At 46.4% G+C, this 23,666-nt stretch overlaps 1 protein-coding gene across 2 annotated transcripts in view; it reads left to right on the plus strand.

Moving 5' to 3' along the window:
• Positions 1–23,666, plus strand: part of MASP1 (MBL associated serine protease 1) — a 322,051-nt gene that overhangs the window by 95,584 nt on the left and 202,801 nt on the right. For both annotated transcript variants that reach the window (XM_085635902.1, XM_085635901.1), the window contains exons 4-5: positions 9,080–9,211; positions 19,381–19,577. In XM_085635902.1, the coding sequence (XP_085492028.1) occupies positions 9,080–9,211; positions 19,381–19,577 (329 nt within the window). The remainder of the gene's footprint in view (positions 1–9,079; positions 9,212–19,380; positions 19,578–23,666) is intronic.

The raw sequence follows: 23,666 nt of genomic DNA on the forward strand, positions 1-23,666 counted from the left end.
TGACGGCTCAAGTCAACGCAGTGTGCACCTCGGGCTTCCTATGCATGCTGCGATACATTTTCAAATGGTTGCCTCAGAACACCAGACGGACTGTCACGCAAGCACTCATCACCAGTAGACTGGACTACGGCAACACTCTCTACGCTGGAACCTCCAAGCAACTCTTACACAGACTCCAGACCATCCAGAACACAGCCGCAAGACTCATACTAGACCTCCCATGCCGCACCCACATCACACCGCACCGCAGGAAGCTTCACTGGCTTCCAAATGACAAGCTCAGCCAATTCAAGCTTCTCGCGCACACATCCAAAGCCCTACACAACACAGGACCAGAATACCTGGACAGCCGCATACACTTTCTCCAACCCGCCAGACACCTACGCTCTGCCTCACTCTTACTCGCACACAATGCCCTGCATCTGCAAAAGCAAAACTGGAGGGCGCGCATTCTCCTACATCACCCCCAAGACATGGATGGACCTCCCTCAGCACATCAGAGTCTCTCCTCACTTCTTGAGGTCCGCAACAACTGGAGGGCCTGCCTCTTCATATAAGCACCTTGGGACCACACATCTTGCCCAAGCGCCTGGATACCCTCTAGGGTGATTAGTGCGCTATACAAGTCAACATAGCATAACCATCCAGTCTTGATTTAGCCATATGAAAAATAGCGTGTGTTGTAGATTATCCCAAGCACCTCCACACACCCAGCACAGTCACTCACTCTTCCATCACAGGAAGTTCCATATGAGTCTTATGTGACCATCCTATTTGAAGTCACTCCCAATAAATCATGTAGGTCTTTTCAGACCTGTTATAAGGTGTTGGGGCCTAAGTCAAAAGAAGGTATGCTTCAAGGAAAGAGAAAACACAGCAGTAATAAATAAGCTTGATTTAAAATCTACAATTCAAATGCAGTAGGAGTGTGAGGCCTCAAATGGCACTGCCCTGGCAATAATGCCTATTTGCCCACCCAACATCCCCACCCATTCCACATCACGGCCCAAAACCTTTTTGTCTAATACCTAAATCAGACACAGTTCCACATGTCCAAGATGTTTTGGGCAGAGGATATTTTAAGAGAGACCTCATTTCACTGATTACCACTTGATCCTCCCCAACAGGCTTCTAGACAAAATGTTATTCGGTTATTGTACACGTACCCCAAACATTTCCTCTGCAGGATGTTCTCACAGTTTTATTTTTTTATCAGCTTTGTCATGGATTTGCCTTTCCAAGATACTTGGTAGTTACAATCCCCTTCAAGCACAATTCTGGCAGATTTAAATCCCTGATGGGAAAGCCGAAAGGCATAAACCAATACAAGCTTTCAACCAAAAACCCCACTGACACCAAAACCAGACGCTGTGTGGCCTTGGGAGCAGCACACACCATCTCCTATGTCACTTCCCAAATAGTACACTAGCAACAATCTGCTTCAGTACAATCCATGCCTCCTACACCCCCATACATTAAGATCAACCTCCCTCTAATGCAAAGCTCATGGCACAGGTAGATGATGCCCTCTTATATTTCCGGTTAAACCTCAACGACCCGGACACATGGGAACTTCGCAATGCTTTTCCAGCATTTAAACATGGACTCCATTGTAAGCTGTCCATAAACAGGATACACAGTCATACATAGTCACACACAATCACAATGCTCTGCTACCAATACTCTACCCTGGGACAAATTTCCTCTTCCACCCAAAAAAACATGACTTTGAAGTTATCTGTTTCTCTTTTATATGCAGGCAATAGAGATTGAGACTTTGGGGCTGATATGGATTTCCGCGGACGGGTTACTCCGTCACAACGGTATCGGATATCCTGTCCGCTGAAAAATAAATCCCGTAGGATATTATGGGATTTATATTGCAGCAGATTGGATATCTGTCACCATTGTGATGGAGTAACCTGTCCACCGAAATCTAAATCAGACCCTTATTTCTATACGTCTCACTAGCCAGAGCATGTGCTTGTTGAAAGTAATACTGCAGCCATCTTGTATGTGAGCGCATTTGCTAGCGAATGGAACCCATTTTGCCTCTCTCTTTTCATATATTCTTTATAAGACTAGCTTGTTGCTTGCAGATGTACCCAAACCTAAACATGCATCAAAAGTAGAGAAGTGGCTGACAATGTGATATATGGAATGGTCATGATGTCATTGATGATGTAATTTGTAATGTTGTCTATCACATTATGTGGAAATCTAAGAGTAAGAGCAGTTCATGGGGTGGTGAAGGAGAGTTGTAGTTGCAAAGCTCAACATAGCTGGTGAGTGTTACTGCTTTTTAGGTCTCACCTGCCCAACAGTGCCGACTAGTTACGAAACACCTATTGTGAGTTTACCAAGAGCGTACAGTGAGCTACAACCCACTCTTTGCTTACGATTGGTTGGCTTTATTGTCACTCTCAGTTGCTTGATATTTATTGGATGACTTGCCTTCCTCTTCTCATATGCTTCTTCCCCGCCAAATAACATGGTCCCTGTGGCTCTCTTTCTCATGTGCTGCTCGCTGTCTTATCTGCTTCTCCCCCGCCAAGCTCTTCCGCCCCCACACACAGTGTTTGCTCTCTCCCTAATGTGTTTCTCCACCTGCTCCTGTGTTACTCTCACCTTTGTGTGCTGCTTTTCCCCTTCTCCCCGTCCAGGTTTATTTTTATTCTACCGGACACCCACTACTTTTTTCTTTCCCACCTACTACTCTATTGCCCTATTCCACCCCTGCAGTGGTTTTAAATATAATTATTTTGGAGGGACAGGCAGCAAGTTGCTCCAGACTCTTTATCTTACAAAAAGTGCTTCCACGCTAGTGACATTAAATGTATTCACTTAATCCATTTTGGAATGGTAAATAAAGTAAGGCCAGCTGCATCCATTGGTATGGTGATGAAAACACATGCGTACGTCATCCGTCGTGCACACACCTACAAAATGACATGGTCGCGTCATCACACCTTTCATTTGCTGCGGAAGTCTGCCATATGCTGTAGAGGAGCGGCAGACAATTCTTTTGGTCCATGATGTGTAGCTTCAGAAACCAGCATTGGCAAAACCAATAGATAAAAAATGCTTGACCTAGTGGTTCTGACAATGATCGTTAGATTTGTTTTATAGCGTTAATGACCAGTGACAACGGCGAAGCAATAGATATCGGCACGTGACCAGTGATGTCCTTTTGATGTTACTTGCTTATCATAAATGCTGCTTCCCTTACAATCACTTGCTTAAGACATCCTCATAGCCATGGATAACAGCGGGAAGACTGCAGTACCACTTACCACCTCTAGATGTCCTTGCATTGGATACATATAGAAATAAGTCTGCATTTCCATTATAAACAAACATATGGCAAAAAGCAGGTACTTGTTTGCAGGTACTTGTCTTTGATGATCTCATTGGTGATATTTTATGTTATGTCACCAGTGATGTCATCAAAGAATGCCATTTCTCATATCATCTGTGTATATCGATACTAAAAGCCGTTACCAGTTCACCTCCAATCCTTTTAAGATTTTGCCTGCACAGCACGTGCGCTGTGTTTGAGAAATCTATTTTTTTTAAATATAAACTTAAAAGGGACTTACACCATGCCTCCTCTCTTTCCTGGCTTCTCATTTGTTCTTGTGCATGCCACTTAGCTTTCCGCCACTTCCATTGCCTGTGACATATTTTCCTGCATTTACCAATGCTTGTTCATCATCTGCTTCTCTTATTTTCCCGCCGTCCAAGACTCGAACTAGGATCCCCAGCTCTCAAGTCAGCAGCTCTGGTCGCTGTGCCACATCCTCTCCACTCCAGTGTTATCTGTCAGGGAGCTCTTTCCTTCTCCTGGATGATGATGGATGAAAATAGCTCTTAATTCATTACATAGGCCAGACTAATGCATTACCAATGCTTGTTTGACTTCACGTTCTATCTCCTTATCTAAGCCTGGATGGATGGGTTTTTATTATAGCGCCTTGCACTTACTCTACTCCTTGTTTTTGGTGCTCTGAAGTGACGTCTTGGCACCTAGCATCATTCATTCTTTCATCTGCCCATTGTTCTGCGGTCAGTGTGATGGTGTCTTCAGACTGACCTGCGTAATTCACAGCCCTCCCCAGCACCCACCATCCAGTCTCTCCCGACACTCCTTCACCTGTTGAGCTGCTGATAGAACAATGACAGATGTGGTAAATTACAGACAAGAACCTTGTGCAGGTGGCTTCTGGGATGTAGTCATTATGTAAATGAGCCAGACGCCTGTCCCTTCTCACCTCCATGAATCTTTTTGCACAAACTGGGGCTGCCTGCGACAGAGATGCTGGGGACGGGAAGACGAAAGGATAAGCAATCATAGAGTTTGTTGGCAGGTTTGGGTGTCTCTGCTGGGCAGTCCTGTGCTGTTTACAGGGTCAAGTCACAGCCTGTAATTCTGGTGTTACAGCTGCTCTCTGCACGTCAGAATGCTGCTGAGCTGTGATTTACGCCCGAGAGCTCTGCTCTGCCTGATCAAATGCGAATGTCGCGAGGCTCACTGAAATTGTAGTTGCATCTATATAGTGCTTACTACCCCTGACGAGGCGTCGAAGCGCTCTTTCGGCGAGTAGCACGCTACTGCGGAACCCAAAAAGGACCAGTGGTGAATTATTATAGGGAGATATTAAATTAATTTGAGCGGTGGATATGTGAGTTTATTTGCATTGAAAAAAGATAGGGGAGGTATAAAATTCTTATGTTATCAATGCAACGTCATTATAGATTACTGAATGTAACAATTCAATTATAAGAATGATATCGTTTTGCTAGTCGTGCAGCCTCAGCAGCTCAAAGATCAGTCATTGGTTCGGCACAATCACGCCTGCGAATGTTGCATCAGATTGTTAATTGCATCAGCAGGAGATCATGGTGTCTCATTGGCTCACACTGTGTGTTACATCCAGTGCTTAACTTGTGCCGGTGCCTGGAGGTGGTGGGCACCGTAACTCAGTTAAGGGGCTTAGAACTTATTTTTCATTCTCAGGCTTTGGCCCAGAAAAGACAGAGAAAGGGAGAAAGAGGGAAAAAGGGAAAAAGGGAAAGGATCAAAAGATAGGAAAACAGGGAGAAGGCATGGAGGGAAAGAATTTCCAAGAGTGAAGAAAGTGTAGCAGGGAGTAAGAGAGAGGCAAGGGGTGGAATCAGGACCAGGCAGCTTCGGTATTCACAAGATAAAAAGACAAGCAGTGTAGGGTGGTGGAAGAAAGAGGCGTGAGGTGAAATCAGGCAGCCTTGGTATTCATGAGATAAAGAGGCAGGTAGTGGAAGGCGGTGGAAGAAAGAGGCGTGAGGTGAAATCCACACATGGCAGCATTGGTATTCACGAGATAAAAAGACAGGAAGTGTAGGGCGGTGGAAGAAAGAGGCGTGAGGTGGAATCAGGACCAGGCAGCCTTGGTATTCATGAGATAAAGAGACAGGAAGTGTAGGGCGGTGGAAGAAAGAGGCGTGAGGTGGAATCAGGACCAGGCAGCCTTGGTATTCGAGAGATAAAGAGACAGGAAGTGTAGGGCGGTGGAAGAAAGAGGCGTGAGGTGGAATCCACACAAGGCAGCCTTGGTATTCAACAGATAAAGAGACAGGGAGTGTATCGGGTGGTGGAGGGAAGAAGCATGGGGTGGAATCAAAGCGTAGCAATCGTAGTGTTTGCAAACCCCAACCTTTGGTAGTGATGAGTTCCTGAGAACACCTCACAGCACCTTCACTTATATTTTTTTACACATTAAGCGCTGCGCCCCAGCGTCCAGGGAAGGCAGCAGCCAGGCTGGTCTCACGTGCTACAAACAGGGGAGCCTCTTTACTTAGGATCAGGGGGACATCCCAAGTTCAGAGGTGCAAATAGGTTATTTTACAGGACACCCCTCAATGAGCACTGCACTGGTGCGCTCCACCGCCTTGTTTTACTGGTTTAAGACCCAATTTACTCTCCTAGTGACACGCTCACCTTCCGTCACCAGCATTATTACACAGTCTGTGCAGGTACTCACGCACCACTGAGGAGGGCAAGACACACCAGCATTATTACGCAGTCTGTGCAGGTACTCACGCACCACAGATGAGGGCAAGACACACCAGCATTATTACGCAGTCTGTGCAGGTACTCACGCTCCACTGATGAGGGCAAGACACACCGGCATTATTACACAGTCTGTGCAGGTACTCACGCACCACTTATGAGGGCAAGACACACCAGCATTATTACACAGTCTGTGCAGGTACTCACGCACCACTGATGAGGGCAAGACACACCAGCATTATTACGCAGTCTGTGCAGGTACTCACGCACCACTGATGAGGGCAAGACACACCAGCATTATTACGCAGTCTGTGCAGGTACTCACGCACCACTGATGAGGGCAAGACACACCAGCATTATTACACAGTCTGTGCAGGTACTCACGCACCACTGATGAGGGCAAGACACACCAGCATTATTACGCAGTCTGTGCAGGTACTCACGCACCACAGATGAGGGCAAGACACACCAGCATTATTACACAGTCTGTGCAGGTACTCACGCACCACTGATGAGGGCAAGACACCAGCATTATTACGCAGTCTGTGCAGGTACTCACGCACCACAGATGAGTGCAAGACACACCAGGCGGGCGGTGAGGGGCCATCTTGGTTTGAATCCGTAGCACGTGATTCTAGGTGTGGGGACGCCATCTTAGCATGTAATTTGCACAACTTTACACTAATCGCGTTGAAAGTGAACGAGTCTGCTGGCCAATCACCTTGCTTGGTACAAGGCCATTGGTTTGTAGAAAAACCCTGTGGCCAAAATGGCCCTTGCCTGATGCTAAAATGGTGGCCACAGCGCAGGTGGCATCCTTGACTCTAGCGGTCATCGCCTTAGTAACTTGTTCAACATCACCGACGCACTTCATACCAGTGCACACTGCATTGTGACTGCATTTACACAACTCTCACTAGCCCTGACGAGGAATCGAGGTGTTGCTCACGGACCCGCTGATTGTTTCCTACAAATGACACCAGTAATGAGGTCTGGACTCAACCTGATCCGAGAGACTGCAGAGAGAGGGCTTTGGGTACAATCTTCCTTGAGTTTATTGATAACATCCTAAAATTCACAAGTTTACTCAAACTTTAGAAAACAGTTCTTGACGTAGGCACTGGTGAAGCAGGCTACATTTTCACGTGTCAGGAGCTAAATATCTTGTTAGAAGAATCGTGATGAGCTAGCCACTCGAGACATGCGCATTCTGTATAAAATGATGGAATGCATATGAAATGTAAAAAAACCACAATTTTCCAGAATTTATGATGGGCATAAAATCCTAAAATTTCGGTGGGCTTGGAATTATCACTTACTTCTGAGGTGGGATGAAATCTCAGACACACAGGTCATTGCTTGAGGTCCGGCTGCACCCTTAGCTCAGTTGTAGACATCTCCCGGAAGATGTCAACAAATCTGCTCACAGTCTACATGAAGTCTGAAAATGTTATTTAACCTAAAGAAACCACAGGAACGGGCAACAAGAGACGTTTTACCACTAGTCACCGAAAACACTAACCTACAAGGGATACATTCACACCTTTCCATACACAGGCCTCCAACATCATACAGAAGTGTGAACCTATGGAGGTGATCAACTTGGTGTCATGGGTAACATTAGCAAGAAAAGTAGTCCGCGCTATATAAAACTCTGTAAAATAAATAAAATAAAAAAAGGTCAGCGACAACCATAGTTGCACCAAGGCAAATTACAAACATTTCACAGACTCAATGGGCTTTATTTCAAAGTGTGCAGCCACCCTAACTAAAAGGGCAACGACACAGAGAGGAAAGTGGGACTTCAGATGTAAATATTGATTCTTGATAGAGATGTGCAAATTGTTTTCTCAGAGGAGATTGTACTTAACTAAAAAGATGCTCTTGTGTCTATTGGTGACATGTTCTATACACATTGAAGCATGCCTCCGAGTATCCGGTAAGTGTTTAACAAGGGAGAGTGGATTTGCCAAAGGAAATATGTCTGTTGCTAACCATAGTGTTCATCAGTGCCCCATCTCTTTAGAATCTATAAAAATATCGAAACAACATGCTTTAAGGTTAGGAAAGTTATTAAGACATTTGTAAAACAAAAAGTGTGTTAATACATTTAAATTTAATTCGATGATTTTAGATTTCAGAGCCATTCCAGATGAAAGTGGAGCCGTTGCCTCTCCCCAGAAATTATAAAATTAACTGAAGAATATTTTTCACTAATTCAGTTTTTTCACGCATTTGTTGTTGTACCTTTTGCCAGGTGTAAACAACACATTTCCTAAATAAAGGAAGACTGAAGGGAGCAGAACCGGATATTTTCACCCATCCTTAATTCTACTGTCCCTTGCGGACATACCAAGCGCACTCTGTAAAAAGTCTAGACCTTGTGTAGGACGCTACGGCCTCTAGGCACGGTGTGAAGGTGCATCCTCCCAACTTGATGCTGCTGTCGGGCAACTAAGTATCTCTTGGAGGATGAACGGTTGCACTGCCAATGACTGTGTGATACAGCAGCCGCGCATGCCACGCATTGGTGGGAGGAGCTTACCCCGGGAAAGAACGGTTCTGGGACGTTACCCTTCCCCCGACCACTGTGAGGGGTAGTTTAGGAACAAGATGAACGGTCCAACTGTTGCTTTGCAATCCAGGGTGGCAAGCGCTATGTGAAAAAGTTGTGATTCTAACAGGATTGGTTTGTGCGGTGTGACTTGGAAGTGTGCAGAACAGATTAAGCTGTAGGGTTATATAGGCAAATCTGTCACTTCGCACTCCCGTATTGTTTCTGGACCCCTGACCCCAGACCCTTTGTAATAGTGAAATAATGTCCATATGTGGTGATCAGATTTCATGTATGTCTGTGGTAGTGTCCACTCATGCTGTAGAAATAGACTTACGCGTGTTCCATTCAGCGTTCCCGTGTCGATGAGTCCCCGACTCTCTTGGCATGGCTTGCTTACAATGAGTGACATGATTCTAAATCTCTCTGCTTGGTGCTTACCCTCTTGTGTTTTATTTCTTGCTCCGCCCCCACAGATGTAGACGAGTGCACAGAGCGCGGCGACGAGGAGCTCGCCTGTGACCACCACTGCCACAACTACATTGGAGGCTTCTACTGCTCCTGCAGGTTCGGTTACCTGCTCCACGCGGACAACCGGACATGTAAAGGTAGAGTGAAGTGGAGAACTCTCCGTCTTATAAATCACATTTATGGGTTTAATTGGTTGTGTACACACAGACTAAGGGCAGATTCTAGGATTAGGGACAGATATGTGGAGACATTTGGAGCAGCCCTGGTGAGAGACCCACAGGTGAAACTGCATCCAGATGGAAGGTCAAGGGTTGGAACAAGAAAAGGAGAACCCAAAGGGGCCAAGGTTTGAAAGATAACAGCAGAGTAGAGCTGTGACCACAAAAGATCAAGGAATTTCCGATCTGTGTCAATATATTTCCTGAAATGTTCGGTGGTCTCTTTGGGATAGAGGGTCTCCCGGTCTGCTATGATCCCGCTCTATTTGAGGTTTGCACCCAGAGCCGAGCCGGCCATATGACATGCAGAGTCGAAGGCCTGCCGGAAGCTTCAAGACTAGGAAAGCCGAAGGACAAGAAACCTACACAGGCCAAAAGCAACCCGAGGGAGTGGGGCACGAGTCCTTGGTCAACATCATTGTAAATATCTTCTGGAAAACTCATCATTTGGCTGTGTTTCTCTTAAAAACAGCTGCTGGTGTGAGAGAACTGTCTCCTTTGCTCACCACCTCCTTGGAGAGGGCCGGTGCCCTACCTTTCTTTATTTGGTGCAGTAGGAGGTAGTAGTGAAACACTTTCCAAGACTGATCCTAGCACTGATTTTTTTTTTGAAAACGTATTTTTATTGCAGAATTATGTGTGAGAACTCCATAATAGCTTCCCATGCCCCCAATGTGTCCCAAAGGCTCGCATCATTGTAACACTTTACACAGCCATTCAGCCCACATCCCGGAGGCTGGGCGGCACAACATTACCGGCCCCTGAGTATCAGAACCAGTCTGACCCCATAGAGCAGGTAAATTTCCCATGGCAACAGCTGCTTTTCTCCCATCCGCCTCAGTCCCCAGCTGTCCGTCAATATATTAATACAACACCCCGAGAACTCCCCCCCTCCCTACCCTCCCGCCCACCCATTACTGCTGACGGGGGCCCCTATCATGAAATCTAGCTTACTATTGCTACTGCTACCGGATATTCGCCTGTGGCCCCTAGGCCTCGTGGAGCCCTTCCCTCCCGGTCCTCCTGCTCAGTGCTCTCCAGCCGGTAATCTTTCAGAGCCTGTACTATCTGCTCCCATGCCCTCACCCAGTCCAGCCCCTTCTCATCCCCTGCCCTGGTCGCCTGACGCCTCCTAATCACGCTTTCACAGCTCGCCCACTTCAGCAACTCAGCCATCCATCTCCCATATGACGGGCCCTCCCGCGATTTCCAGTGCCACGTAATTTCTCTCTGGGCCAGCAGGAGGCCCAAGTCAATGAACTTACTGGACACTTTCGTCTTCGCCGTGTGTGGGAACCAGAGCAGTAAACAGGCCGCCATATCAAACTCCACCTCCCGGTCTGTGACAGCATTCAGAAGCTTCCCCACCTCAGCCCAATACGTCCCTAGCCGGGGGCACCCCCATAAGAGTCTGATCCTAGCACTGATGCTAGTATAGGGTGCAGGGCAGGCTTCTAGGCACAAGATTCCTTTTCTGATGCTTAAAACAGGAAGTGTCACCTTCTGGGGTGTCTTGCCAAGTGCCTCTCTTACTGGAATGTGTTCAACTGATAAACATTATGAAACAATCTGTTGATGTTGGGGAGGGTTAACCCTCTAAAGCCAATATTTTAGCCCCCACTGAAGATGTAAGAGCTGCACAAACTAAAGGCCTCCTTGCGGATGGTTTGCGGTCTCTGATGGGCCCAGTAATAGGAGTTACTGGTCCATCCTGACTCTGAGTAAAGCCAGAAAACCACTCACCTGGACAGTTTCCCCAGGGACTTCCCTTTCCGTCCGCTGCAAACAGCTGAAATCTCCAGAGCAAAATGTCTCCAGGAATGGGGAATAACCCGGGAAATCCATCGCGTTAAGTCTGATGCCTGTGTTATTCCCCATTCCTTTGCAAACCCTCAGGGTCCATATCAGAATGCGTCAGTTTATGCGGCCCTGTCAGCTGTCTATATGTCCAGTAACGGTGTCTGCGGGGCTGACGTCACAGAGCATCTCATCATGAGGCCTCAAGTGTCGACATGTTTCTGCGTAACCGCCAGAGAGCCATGACCTGAAGCTCTCAACTGCCTCATCAGAGCAGCGGTTGTGTTATGCTGTCTTGTGTTTGTTGTGCTAGGCCACGTCGGCGCCGATTCACCAAAACGCTTGGGGAAAGGAAGTGACATCATGCAGTGGCAACTCCTACGCTTTCGTGGCGGAGGAGTCGCCCCGCTGCTTTTAAGCAGTGCCAATTAGAAATATAAAATGATAATAACTTAGCGTTCTTTGGGTTCTGCTGCTTTGCAGGCGGGCGGGGCTGCTTTGCCCTCATAGCAGAGGAGGCGTGGTTTTCCCACTCAAGTGCGCAATGACTGTTTGGTCGGCACTCTCGGGCCGCCCAAACCAGTCACGTTGTCTTTCCCTGTTCTCCATGCAGGTTGCATTAGAGCCTGAATGGAGAACATGCCCACTCCTCCAGCCCCTGGCTGAGTGCCGTGTCACGGTGCTCAGACCAATCACAATGCTGCATTGCAGCGTTGTGATTGGCTTAAGGGAGGGAGCCTGGCTGTCGACTTCCTGTTCCTGGAGTCGGAGGCAGGAGAGCAGAAGCAAAGACGCGGGACCCGGCCTCAAGGTAAGTTTATTTTTTATTCCCCCCTGTGTGACCCCCCTCCCCCTGCGACTCTCCACCCCACCACCCGCAAACCACGCCGGCCACCACTGACATCATGTGCCCTTTGACTCCTGAATGACAGAACAGGAAGTGACATCCTATGACCAGATTGTGTAATAGGAAGTGATGTTGTGTAATAATATTATATCACAGCAAGTGACATCATGGAAGTGGATAGACAATTACTCCCAGAGCATCTCACTGCAACAGGGATACATTAAAAACCATAAACACATGAATGATCCCACAAACAACACTCATGGAGTCAGCACCTGACAATGTGCTGACATAGGATGCTGCAGGAAAACCATCCCTTCTTAGCTTTGCACAGTTTACGTGGTGCTCTGGCTTTGATAAAAACTCCACCAATGGGGCTCAGAGACGCCCAATGGCAGAGTAAGTGAACGCCCATCTCATCTTTGACAGCTCTTACAAAAGATAAAATTCGGAGCTGGCCAGGGTCGCCTCTGGTAACCAGTGCCAACTACCATAACATGACGCAGAGAGAGAGAATGGGTCACGTGGTCCAAAGCAGGACTCAGGTGAGCTTGCTACAACTGCGACTAGAGGCCTTTCATGCGGACCGATGTTTATAGTGCCCCTGTGCACCGGTTCTTTATTTATCTGGCTGGACCAGATAGCACGGGCAGTGCCCAGTGCCCAGCTCTGAGAACGGGCGCCTTTCATCATGGAGAGCAGCAATACAGCCGGCAGCAAGCCATAGCCTTCTGGTAACCTAACTGGCAAGGACACGCCCCTGCAGCACTGCATGATCCACTGGATGTAGTGCCTTGTTACTACTCCAAGGAGCTTTGGCTACATCTGAAATGCCTAAAGTAAGACCAAGAAATGCTTTCGTTTTTTTAAAGTGAAGTGACTACAGTAAGCAACGCGGCCAAAGCGAAAATGTGAATGTATGTGAGACCATGGGGTCTGCAGCCGCCCCTCAGGCATGCGCACTGGCATGCAGGAAACAACCATTACAACGCAGTCATTCCAACGCACTACCTTTACAACGCACTCATTGCCATGCAACATCCTTTACATCGCACGCCATTACAACGCATGTCGCTACAATGCATGCCATTTCAACGCATGTCACTACAACGCATGCTATTACAACGCATAAGATTACAAAGCATAGTTTTTACCCCTACACCATCCAATACTTATCCTACTGTTGCACTCACTGGAGTGGGAATAGTAATTTTTACCCCTACACTATCCAACACTTACACTACTGTTGCCCTAAAAGTAATATGCGTTGTAATGGTATGCGTTGTAATGGAATGTGTTGTAAATGTAGTTTATAAAAATGCGTGGTGATGGCATGCAATGTAAAATCATGCATTGTGTAATAGATGTTGCGATGTAAAAATTGTGTTGTAAATGTTTGTGTTGTAACGAGTGCAATTCCTGGCGTGCAGTACATGATAGTGTCTGCTTCAATTATTTCACACATTTGCCCATATTAATGTCATCTTTAGTTGAATCTAAATGCAGATCTCAGACAATGTATATATAAAACTTTAAATTGCTCAGTTTCTGGAATATTGTCATTGACTGCATGAGATCATTGTCTTAACTACCTAAACCAGGGCCACTGGAGTGATGCGTCTGCAACGCTTTTCGCATAATTATGGCTCTACCGCATTTGCCACATAATCCATCACCTGCTGCATAATCTGCAGATTTCATTAAAAAAATGGTCTGTAGCTCACACGGTTCAAAAGTTACTAAAAACGCAGCAACACGCGTTTCCGCACAGTGTAAGGCCCTTTGTAACGGATGACTGGTCACCTTTCTATTGCTTATTGCTATGTGTGGGTGTTAAACTGATACTTTTCTGGGGCAACCTATGTCCAGACAGTGTTAACACATATAAAAAGGACAAAATAATGAAGTAATGCTATAAAAAAATGTGCCGCATTATGGCGCATGATTTGCCTTTTCTTGCTGCATGATTTACTCAACCCAGCCACATAATATGACCCTCTCTTGCCGCATAATTCCAATCGCCCAGACCTAAACCCAACAATTTGCATGCAATTTCTGGTGTATAGTCGTAAAACACAAATTCGGGACTGTTTTTTCTCATAGTTATGTGTTAGCTGAAGTCACTCATGTACAGCTTAAAAAGTTTAATTCTCGACACTGGTGTGGCGCACAGATGCCAGGACACACACACAGTGCTTTAAGTGGGCAGGTACTGCCTGTTATGGAGTACCTGCACTTCTTTTATTTGTAAGAGAGAGTACCTGCACTTCTTGCATTTGTAAGGGAGAGTACCTGCACTTCTTGCATTTGTAAGGGAGAGTACCTGCACTTCTTTCATTTGTAAGAGAGAGTAACTGCACTTCTTTAATTTGCAAAGGAAAGTACCTGCACTTCTTTAATTTGCAAAGGACAGTAGAGTACCTGCACTTCTTTCATTTGTAAGGGAGAGTACCTGCACTTCTTTCATTTGTAAGAGAGAGTACCTACACTTCTTTAATTTGTAAGAGAGAGTACCTGCACTTCTTTAATTTGCAAAGGAAAGTACCTGCACTTCTTTCATTTGTAAGGGAGAGTACCTGCACTTCTTTCATTTGTAAGAGAGAGTACCTGCACTTCTTTAATTTGTAAGAGAGAGTACCTGCACTTCTTTAATTTGCAAAGGAAAGTACCTGCACTTCTTTAATTTGTAAGGGAGAGTACCTGCACTTCTTTCATTTGTAAGAGAGAGTACCTGCACTTTTTAATTTGTAAGGGAGAGTACCTGCAAATTCTCAGCCACTGCTTAATTTGTAAACATATAAGTGCCAAGGCCCAAGACATTCTACTGCAGCTGCACTCCCACAGCTCGTGCCACTGCTGCCGAATGCCATTTTGGAGTATTGCCGGTCACCCCACACTAAATCACTAAACATTCATGCTGTGCTCAAAAAAGAGGCTGAGTGTGCCACCACATGGTATACTCTCATTAGCCGCTGTTAGTGTTTAGAAATAAGTGACGGTAGCCCAATAGAAAACACAGGCACAAATTAAGCACTGTTCTCAGCACTGCTGTACTAAATTACAATGAATATCAGCACTTATCAGCACTGCTGCAACATATTTAATTGGAGAGTACCTGCACTTATCAGCACTGCTGCAACATATTTAATTGGAGAGTACCTGCACTTCTCAGCACTGCTGCAATACATTTAATGGGAGAGTTCCCGCACTTCTCAGCACTGCTGCAATACATTTAATGGGAGAGTACCCGCACTTCTCAGCACTGCTGCAATACATTTAATGGGAGAGTACCTGCACTTCTCAGCACTGCTGCAATACATTTAATGAGAGAGTACCAGCACTGCTGCAATGCAGTTAATGGGAGAGTACCTGCACTTCTTAGCACCGGTGCAATGCATTTAATGGGAGAGTACCAGCACTTCTAAGCACTGCTGCAATACATTCAATAAGAGAGTACATGCACTTGTCAGCACTACTGCAATACATTCAATTGGTGAGTACCTGCACTTCTCAGCACTGCTGCAATACATTCAATAAGTGAGTACCTGCACTTCTCAGCACTGGTGCAGTACATTGAATGGGAGAGTACTAGCACTTCTAAGCACTGCTACAATACATTTAATGGGAGAGTATCTGCACTTCTTAGCACTGCTGCAATCCATTTTTGGGAGAGTACCTGCACTTCTCAGCACTGCTGCAAAACATTCAATAAGTGAGTACCTGCACTTCTCAGCACTGGTGCAATATATTTAATGGGAGAGTACCTGCACTTCTCAGCACTGGTGCAATACATTTAATCGGAGAGTACCTGCACTTCTCAGCACTGGTGCAATACATTTAATGGGAGAGTTCCTTCACTTCTCAGCACTGCTGCAATGCCTTAAATGGAAGACTACCTGCACTTCTCAGTGCTGATATAATACATTAAATATGAGAGTACCAACACTTCTCAGCACTGCTGCAACACATTTAATTGGAGAGTACCGGCAGTTCTCAGCACTGCTGCAATATATGTTAATGGGAGAGTACCCGCACCTCTCAGCACTGCTGTACATTTAATGGTAGAGTACCAGCACTTCTTAGCACTGCTGCAATACATTTATGGGGGAGTACTCCCACTTCTCAGCACTGCTGTACATTTAATGGGAGAGTACTGGCAGTTCTCAGCACTGCTGCAATATATGTTAATGGGAGAGTACCAGCACCTCTCAGCACTACTGTACATTTAATGGTAGAGTACCAGCACTTCTTAGCACTGCTGCAATACATTTATGGGGGAGTACTCCCACTTCTCAGCACTGCTGTACATTTAATGGGAGAGTACTGGCACTTCTCATCACTGCTGAAATACATTTAATGGGAGAGTACCCGCACTTCTCAGCACTGCTGCAATACATTTAAAAGGAGAGTACCTGCACTTCTCAGCACTGCTGCCTTACATTTAATGGGAGCGTACAGGCACTTCTCAACACCACTGCAATACATTTAATGGGAGAGTACCTGCACTTCTCAGCACTGCTGCATTACATTTAATGGGAGCGTATCGGCACTTCTCAGCACCACTTCGATACATTTAATGGGAGAGTACCTGCTCTTCTCATCACTGCTGCAATACATTCAGGGGGAGAGTACCTGCCCTTCTCAGCACTGCTGCAATACATTTAATGAGAGAATACCGGCACTTCTCAGACGTGCTGCATTACATTTAATGGGAGAGTACCTGCACTTCTCAGCACCACTGCAAGACATTAAATGGGTGAGTACTGTCACTCCTCAGCACAACTGCAATACATTTAACGGCAGAGAACCGGCACGCCTCAGCACTGCTGCAATACATTTAATGGGAGAGTACCAGCACGTCTCAGCACTGCTGCAATACGTTCAATAAGTGAGTACCTGCACTTCTCAGCACTACCGCAATACATTCAATAAGTGAGTACCTGCACTTCTCAGCACTGCTGCAATACATTTAATGGGAGAGTACCTGCATATTTATTTTTTCATTTAAAAAAACACTGCTTACTCAGCAGACTGGCATTCCCAGAGTGGAAAAAGTCCTGACCCCAGGCTTCCATTCACTTAACGGTGCTTTCCAAACTAGGACTCTGGATGAAATGCTGTCCACAGTAGAGTTCTGGCCACTGACTTATCATTGTCCGCCTTTTAGCAGACGAGGCCAGTGCGCATGAAATAGGAATGCGCACTGACGTCACTCATGCTATGACGTCATGCCTGATGAGCAGTCAGTGCTTACACAGCTGACTCCTTCCCTAGGCGAGGTCTTTGGGAGAAAGGAGCTAATTACACAATAAAGGGGAGCCCGAGTACCCAAGCTGGTTCAACACTCCTGTATGGTGAAGCAATAATTTCGGATTACCATCATAAATACTGGGGTTGCAGGCAACATGCCAGGGGTCGCAAGCTGAAGATCAGGTGCGACCTCTGGCTCACCTCTAAATTACGTTCATACCTGGCCTCCTTGTAGTGGGGTCTGCTGTGAACCGGTATGTTGTGATTTGGAGAGCTGTGCATAGTCTGCTGTGGCGCCTTGAGCAGTTAGGCCCTCCAGGATGCGTAATTTAGTAATGTGCAAAACAATTGCTAAATTAGCAGTTTTGTAAAAAACTAAAAAAGATGCTTTCATAAAAGTGGCGACAAAATTCAAAGGATGCAACCCCCTCATTTTATTGGCCCTGGGGTGACCGCTGGGACGAAATAAAGGAGGGTCAGCAGATGGGTGGGGCATTTATTTACTTCTCACCTGCGTGCTGTGTGCCACGTCCTCTGGAGAGCCGCCTCACTCCCTGGACCAGTTGCCTCCAGTGTGCAGCACCTGCTGAAATTAAAGAGGCAGGAGGGGTGTCGCCTCACTGCTCTCAGAGCAACACCAAAGGGGATGATGGACGGAGTGTTGAACATTGCAAGCACTCACCCCCAGTCAACTGATCTGGGTTTAATCCATCATCATTCTTTAGCTCACTCCGCCACCCCAGTTCAGACATGGCCATATGCAAATCAGTCTGACCCGGTGCCTCATGGGAACAGTCCAGCCTGAACTGCCAAGCCATGTCTTCCCTGGACTGGAAACAAGCTTCCTAGGAACGGTTTCTGGCTTATCAGCCGTCATCAGCCAGGCTAGCTTGATTTCAGTGGCAAAGTGAGCAAGGGACTCACGTCTGGGCATACCCTGCCAACGTATGGCAAACAAAGCCAAACCAAAGGGGATGATGGACAGAGTGTTCAACATTGCAAGCACTCACTCGCAGTCAACTGATCTGGGTTTAACCCATCATCATTCTTTAGCTCACTCCGCCACCCCAGTTCAGACATGGCCATAGGCAAATCAGTCTGACCCTGTGCCTCATGGGAACAGTCCAGCCTGAACTGCCAAGCCATGTATTCCCTGGATCGAAAACAAACATCCTGGAACCGGTCAAGAGTGATTTGCATATGGCTGGGTTCAAACTGGCATGGCATGGTGAGCACAAAAACGATGGATTTAGGCCCATCAACTGTTGTTTTTGCATTTGTCACCCCGAGAGGGACGGGTATGCCCAGACGTGGGTCCCGTGCTCTCCATGCCACTGGAATCAAGCTATCCTGGCTGAAGAGGGGTGAAACCCCGAAACCGCTCCTAGGATGCTTGTTTCCAGTCCAGGGAGTACCTAGCTTGGCAGATCGGGCTGGACTCTTCCCATGAGGCACAGGGTCAAGACTGATTTGCATCTGGCGGGGTTCAAAGTGGAATGGCATGGTGAGCAAAAAAACAATGGATTTAGGCCCAGATCTCTGTACTGGGGTGAATGTATGACATTGTTCTGCATTCTGTCCATCAACTGTTGTTTTTGCATTTGTCACCCCGAGTGGGACGGGTATGCTCAGACGTGAGTCCCGTGCTCTCCATGCCACTGGAATCAAGTTATCCTGGCTGAAGAGGGGTGAAACCCCGAAACCGGTCCTAGGATGCTGGTTTCCAGTCCAGAGAGGACCTGGCTTGGCAGTTCGGGCTGGACTGTTCCCATAAGGCACAGGGTCAAGACTGATTTGCATATTGCTTGGTTCAAACTGGAATTGCATGGTGAGCAAAAAAACTATGGATTTAGGCCCAGATCTCTGTACTGAGGTGAATGTACGACCTTGTTCTGCATTCTGTTCATCAACTGTTGTTTTTGCATGGAAGAATTTTCATTTTCCTGAGCCATTTAATAATGCCAAAAATGATGACCCCCCCATGTTAAGGACAGTGATCTGTTGTGGGGGTTTTCATACACCACAGAAGGGATGATGTTGACATGTAGGTTTTATACTCCATGGTAAACGAGTATGAATGTCACAGACAGCCATAGTCACATATTCAGGGTCCTTGTAACCAACCGTCATCTGTTTCTATGTCCTTTAGTGGAGTGTAGTAACCAACCTCTTTCTGTTTCTATGTCTCTTTCAGTGGAGTGCAGTGATAATCTTTTCACTCTCCGAAGTGGTACGATTTCCAGCTCCGACTTCCCGAACCCGTACCCCAAGAGCTCAGACTGTCTCTACAGAATCGAACTGGAGGAGGGGTTCTCCATCACCCTTGTGTTTGACGACAGCTTCGACATTGAAGACCACCCTGAGGTTTCGTGCCCCTATGATTTCTTGAAGGTGAGTCTTGCTTGTTCATAGCGTGCCTACTCAAACGAGGGGATGGTTTGTACCATGAATTCTGGTCCCTCCTGCGCTCTAGGGCCCACCGCTATACTTCGGAGGTCCCTGGGGACCAGAGGAGATAGGTTGTAGGTCACAACATCAACTCCAAAACATCATGCTATGCAAATATCAAAGCCAAATATTGACTACAACAATACTGTAACTGCAAGGATATAAAAGGATGTATAGAGTTATGTTCTTAACTCCACGCACATACACATAGCCAATTGCATATATGTGGAGTTATGTATAGTAAATCTACACTTATCTATAATTAATGTAATATTTTTTGTATCACGATATTGTTCACACAATATTCTTGAAGGGTACAGACTCATATAAAGCCTAAGTGCCTTATTGCCAGTTTAGGTCTTATTTATCATGCCTCATAAATAACAATACTACGAGATACTTTATTTATCGGGTGCAATAAATAACATCTATTACGACTTTGTGTACAACTAGACTCAGACCTCACTGGTACTACAGGGGGAATCCAGAAGCCGGCAGTACCAGGGTTCACCCATTGACACAGCCCTGCTGCCTCAGATAACAACCTTAGGTATGAATATTGTAGGTGTGGTGTTGCTTCTTGTGGATGCATCTGATATAAGGCTCTGTAGGAGTGCTGCTTGTCGAACAAGGATATTTGAATTTACATTTGACAACCTTCTGAGCCTTTTCCTTCACGTTTGCTAAGTACGTTTTTATCTTTCTGCATTAACTCGATGCTGGTCTGTAAGTTCTTTATTTAACGCACGCTTTGTTGTGTGGTATAGTTTGTTACTCACAGCACCTCTAATTAAAAACGGTTCTTTTTTAGATTCAGTTTTCACATTTTGTATCGACGGCCCTAGAGGAGGTGATTTGTGCTCGTTTTCAAATTAATGTATCCATTCATTCACATGTACCCTAGGAACAGCCTTGCTGTTTAGGTCAAACTGCCAAAAGTAGCCCATAGATCGGCAACTGAGACCACTCTATCCGTGGGATCCTGTGTCAAGGCAGTGCGAGAGCTGCGTCATCGCTCATATTATGTCTGTGGGTCTCTCTTCCACATGCAGCCGGTCAGCCTCCCACTCAGAAAACAAACTCCAGGGATCTTAGCCTTCTAACTTCTGTGGACCCCATCTTAATAATTACTGGAATCCCGAGCCCCCACTGAATCATCATTGAAATCCGGACCCCCCACTGAATCATCAATGGAATCCAGTGCCCCCACTGAATCATCAATGGAATCCGGAGCCCCCACTTAATCATCCATGGAATCCAGAGCCCCCACTGATTCATCTTTGGAATCCGGAGACCCCCACTGAATCATCAATGGAATCCAAAGCCCCCACTGAATCCTCAATGGAATCCAAAGCCCCCACTGAATTATCAATGGAATCCAGAGCCCCCACTGAATCATCAATGGAATCTGGAGACCCCCACTGAATCCTCAATGGAATCCAGAGCCCCCACTGATTCATCTTTGGAATCCGGAGACCCCCACTGAATCATCAATGGAATCCAGAGCCCCCACTGAATCATCAATGGTATCCAGTGCCCCCACTGAATCATCAATGGAATCTGGAGACCCCCACTGAATCCTCAATGGAATCCAAAGCCCCCACTGAATCCTCAATGGAATCCAGAGCCCCCACTGATTCATCTTTGGAATCCGGAGACCCCCACTGAATCATCAATGGAATCCAGAGCCCCCACTGAATCATCAATGGTATCCAGTGCCCCCACTGAATCATCAATGGAATCTGGAGACCCCCACTGAATCCTCAATGGAATCCAAAGCCCCCACTGAATCCTCAATGGAATCCAAAGCCCCCACTGAATTATCAATGGAATCCAGAGCCCCCACTGAATCATCAATGGAATCTGGAGACCCCCACTGAATCCTCAATGGAATCGAGAGCCCCCACTGAATCTTCAATGGAATCCAGAGCCCCTACTGAATCATCATTGGGATCCGGAGACCCCCACTGAATTATTATTGGTATCACGAGCCCCCACTGAATCATCAATCGAATCCAGAGCCCCCACTGAATCATCAATGGAATCTGGAGACCCCCACTGAATCCTCAATGGAATCCAAAGCCCCCACTGAATCCTCAATGGAATCCAGAGCCCCCCACTGAATCATCAATGGAATCTGGAGACCCCCACTGAATCCTCAATGGAATCGAGAGCCCCCACTGAATCTTCAATGGAATCCAGAGCCCCTACTGAATCATCATTGGGATCCGGAGACCCCCACTGAATTATTATTGGTATCACGAGCCCCCACTGAATCATCAATCGAATCCAGAGCCCCCACTGAATCATCAATGGAATCCAGAGCCCCCCACTGAATCATCAATGGAATCCAGAGCCCCCCACTGATTCATCATTGGAATCCGGAGACCCCACTGAATCATCAATGGAATCCAGAGCCCCCACTGAATCACCAATGGAATCCGGAGCCCCCCACTGAATCATCAATGGAATCCAGAGCCCCCCACTGAATCATCAATGGAATCCAGAGCCCCCCACTGATTCATCATTGGAATCCGGAGACCCCACTGAATCACCAATGGAATCCAGAGCCCCCCACTGAATCATCAATGGAATCCAGGACCCTCCCCACCACCCCCACTGAGTCGTCATTGGAATCCAGGAACAAGCAATTTTGATTATTTGAAGGGCAAACAAATACACAAAAACACAGAAACAAGCATGCATCAAACACATACAAAAATGCTGAAATATTTTATTTAACTCATGAAAATCAAAATGATACTTTTAATGGGAAGGTTTGAACTTTTTTTAATTCAACTGAGGCCACCCATCGTCCATACCATATTCCGTTTGATGCACCTGCACTGCCCCCACGAATCAGTCGGAGGATACTTTTTTTAGCCTCCAATTTCAAATTCCTTCATATTTATAGAATGTTTAACATTTTACATGTTGCTTCTTTATTTATATTCACCTTATTAATCTAGCCTGATATTATGTATTTATCACACATTGTGGACTCAGGGGTACCCACACCACAGGTTCAGAACATCTGTGCTACATCATTTGACCCAAAGAGGGCTCAGAATCGATCATCTCTGAACCGTCTGCATCTCTCGCGGCTTTTCATCACGTCTTTACTGCACACTCCCCCTGCAGCCGGACCATCTTACCCCTGCCTTCCAGGTGAACGCTTTCCCATCCCCAGACAGCCAACCCCTCCTGTGTGCCCTCCACAGCTTCTGCCTTGAAGGATAAAAGGCGTTGTTCTATATTCCTGCATTCTCTCCTGCCCCAGTAACGTTTTCAAACACTTCCTTTTCGCTGCTCCAATGGATGATGCTTCATATCTGCTGCTCTTGTCCTCCAGCTTACGACCCCCACAGCTCTTAGATCCTTTCCTGAGAACCATTGCTCTGTCTGCCTCCTTCCTTTCTTCTCCGGAACCCCGTCCTGCCTTATTTACACATCTCTACACTGTCTCTCCCATCGGTGATACATGGGCCCCACTCATCTCAGAATATGTGATCTCATGTTGATAACTTCAATAGTTCTCTGACTTCAGCACTGTGGATACTCCCACCCTCTCCTTTCTGATCATCATGGTCTCTGCCCTTTACCAGTTCTAGTCCTACCTAGTTGTCTACAGCTTCTCTGTACCAAGATGCACATTCACCCCACTCCAGCACCCTTTCCAATAGGTATCTCCCAAGGCTTTGCCCAGGGTTCCCTTTTCTTCAAACTTTAGTCTACCACTCTGGTGGCACCCTCCTTCTTTAGGCTTATTTTATCACCTCTGCACCAATGACTCTTAAATCATCTTTGCCTTCCCAGCTCTGTCCTTCCATTTCCAGCCTTGGCTCTCCGTTGCTTTACTGCCATCAGAGGACTCTTGCATCCTTCATTCCTATCCCTGCCACAAGAAGACCACCGATATTCATGCTTCATCGCCCTTCGTTATCTGCCTGGTCTCATCCTCTCTCATCTAATCACCCTCGTACCGCCCTGGAAGAAATTAATTCAATAGTAATTTTAAAGAAGATATGACCC

This window comes from Triturus cristatus, chromosome 11, assembly GCF_964204655.1.
Source record: "Triturus cristatus chromosome 11, aTriCri1.1, whole genome shotgun sequence".
Taxonomy (NCBI): Eukaryota; Metazoa; Chordata; class Amphibia; order Caudata; family Salamandridae; genus Triturus; species Triturus cristatus.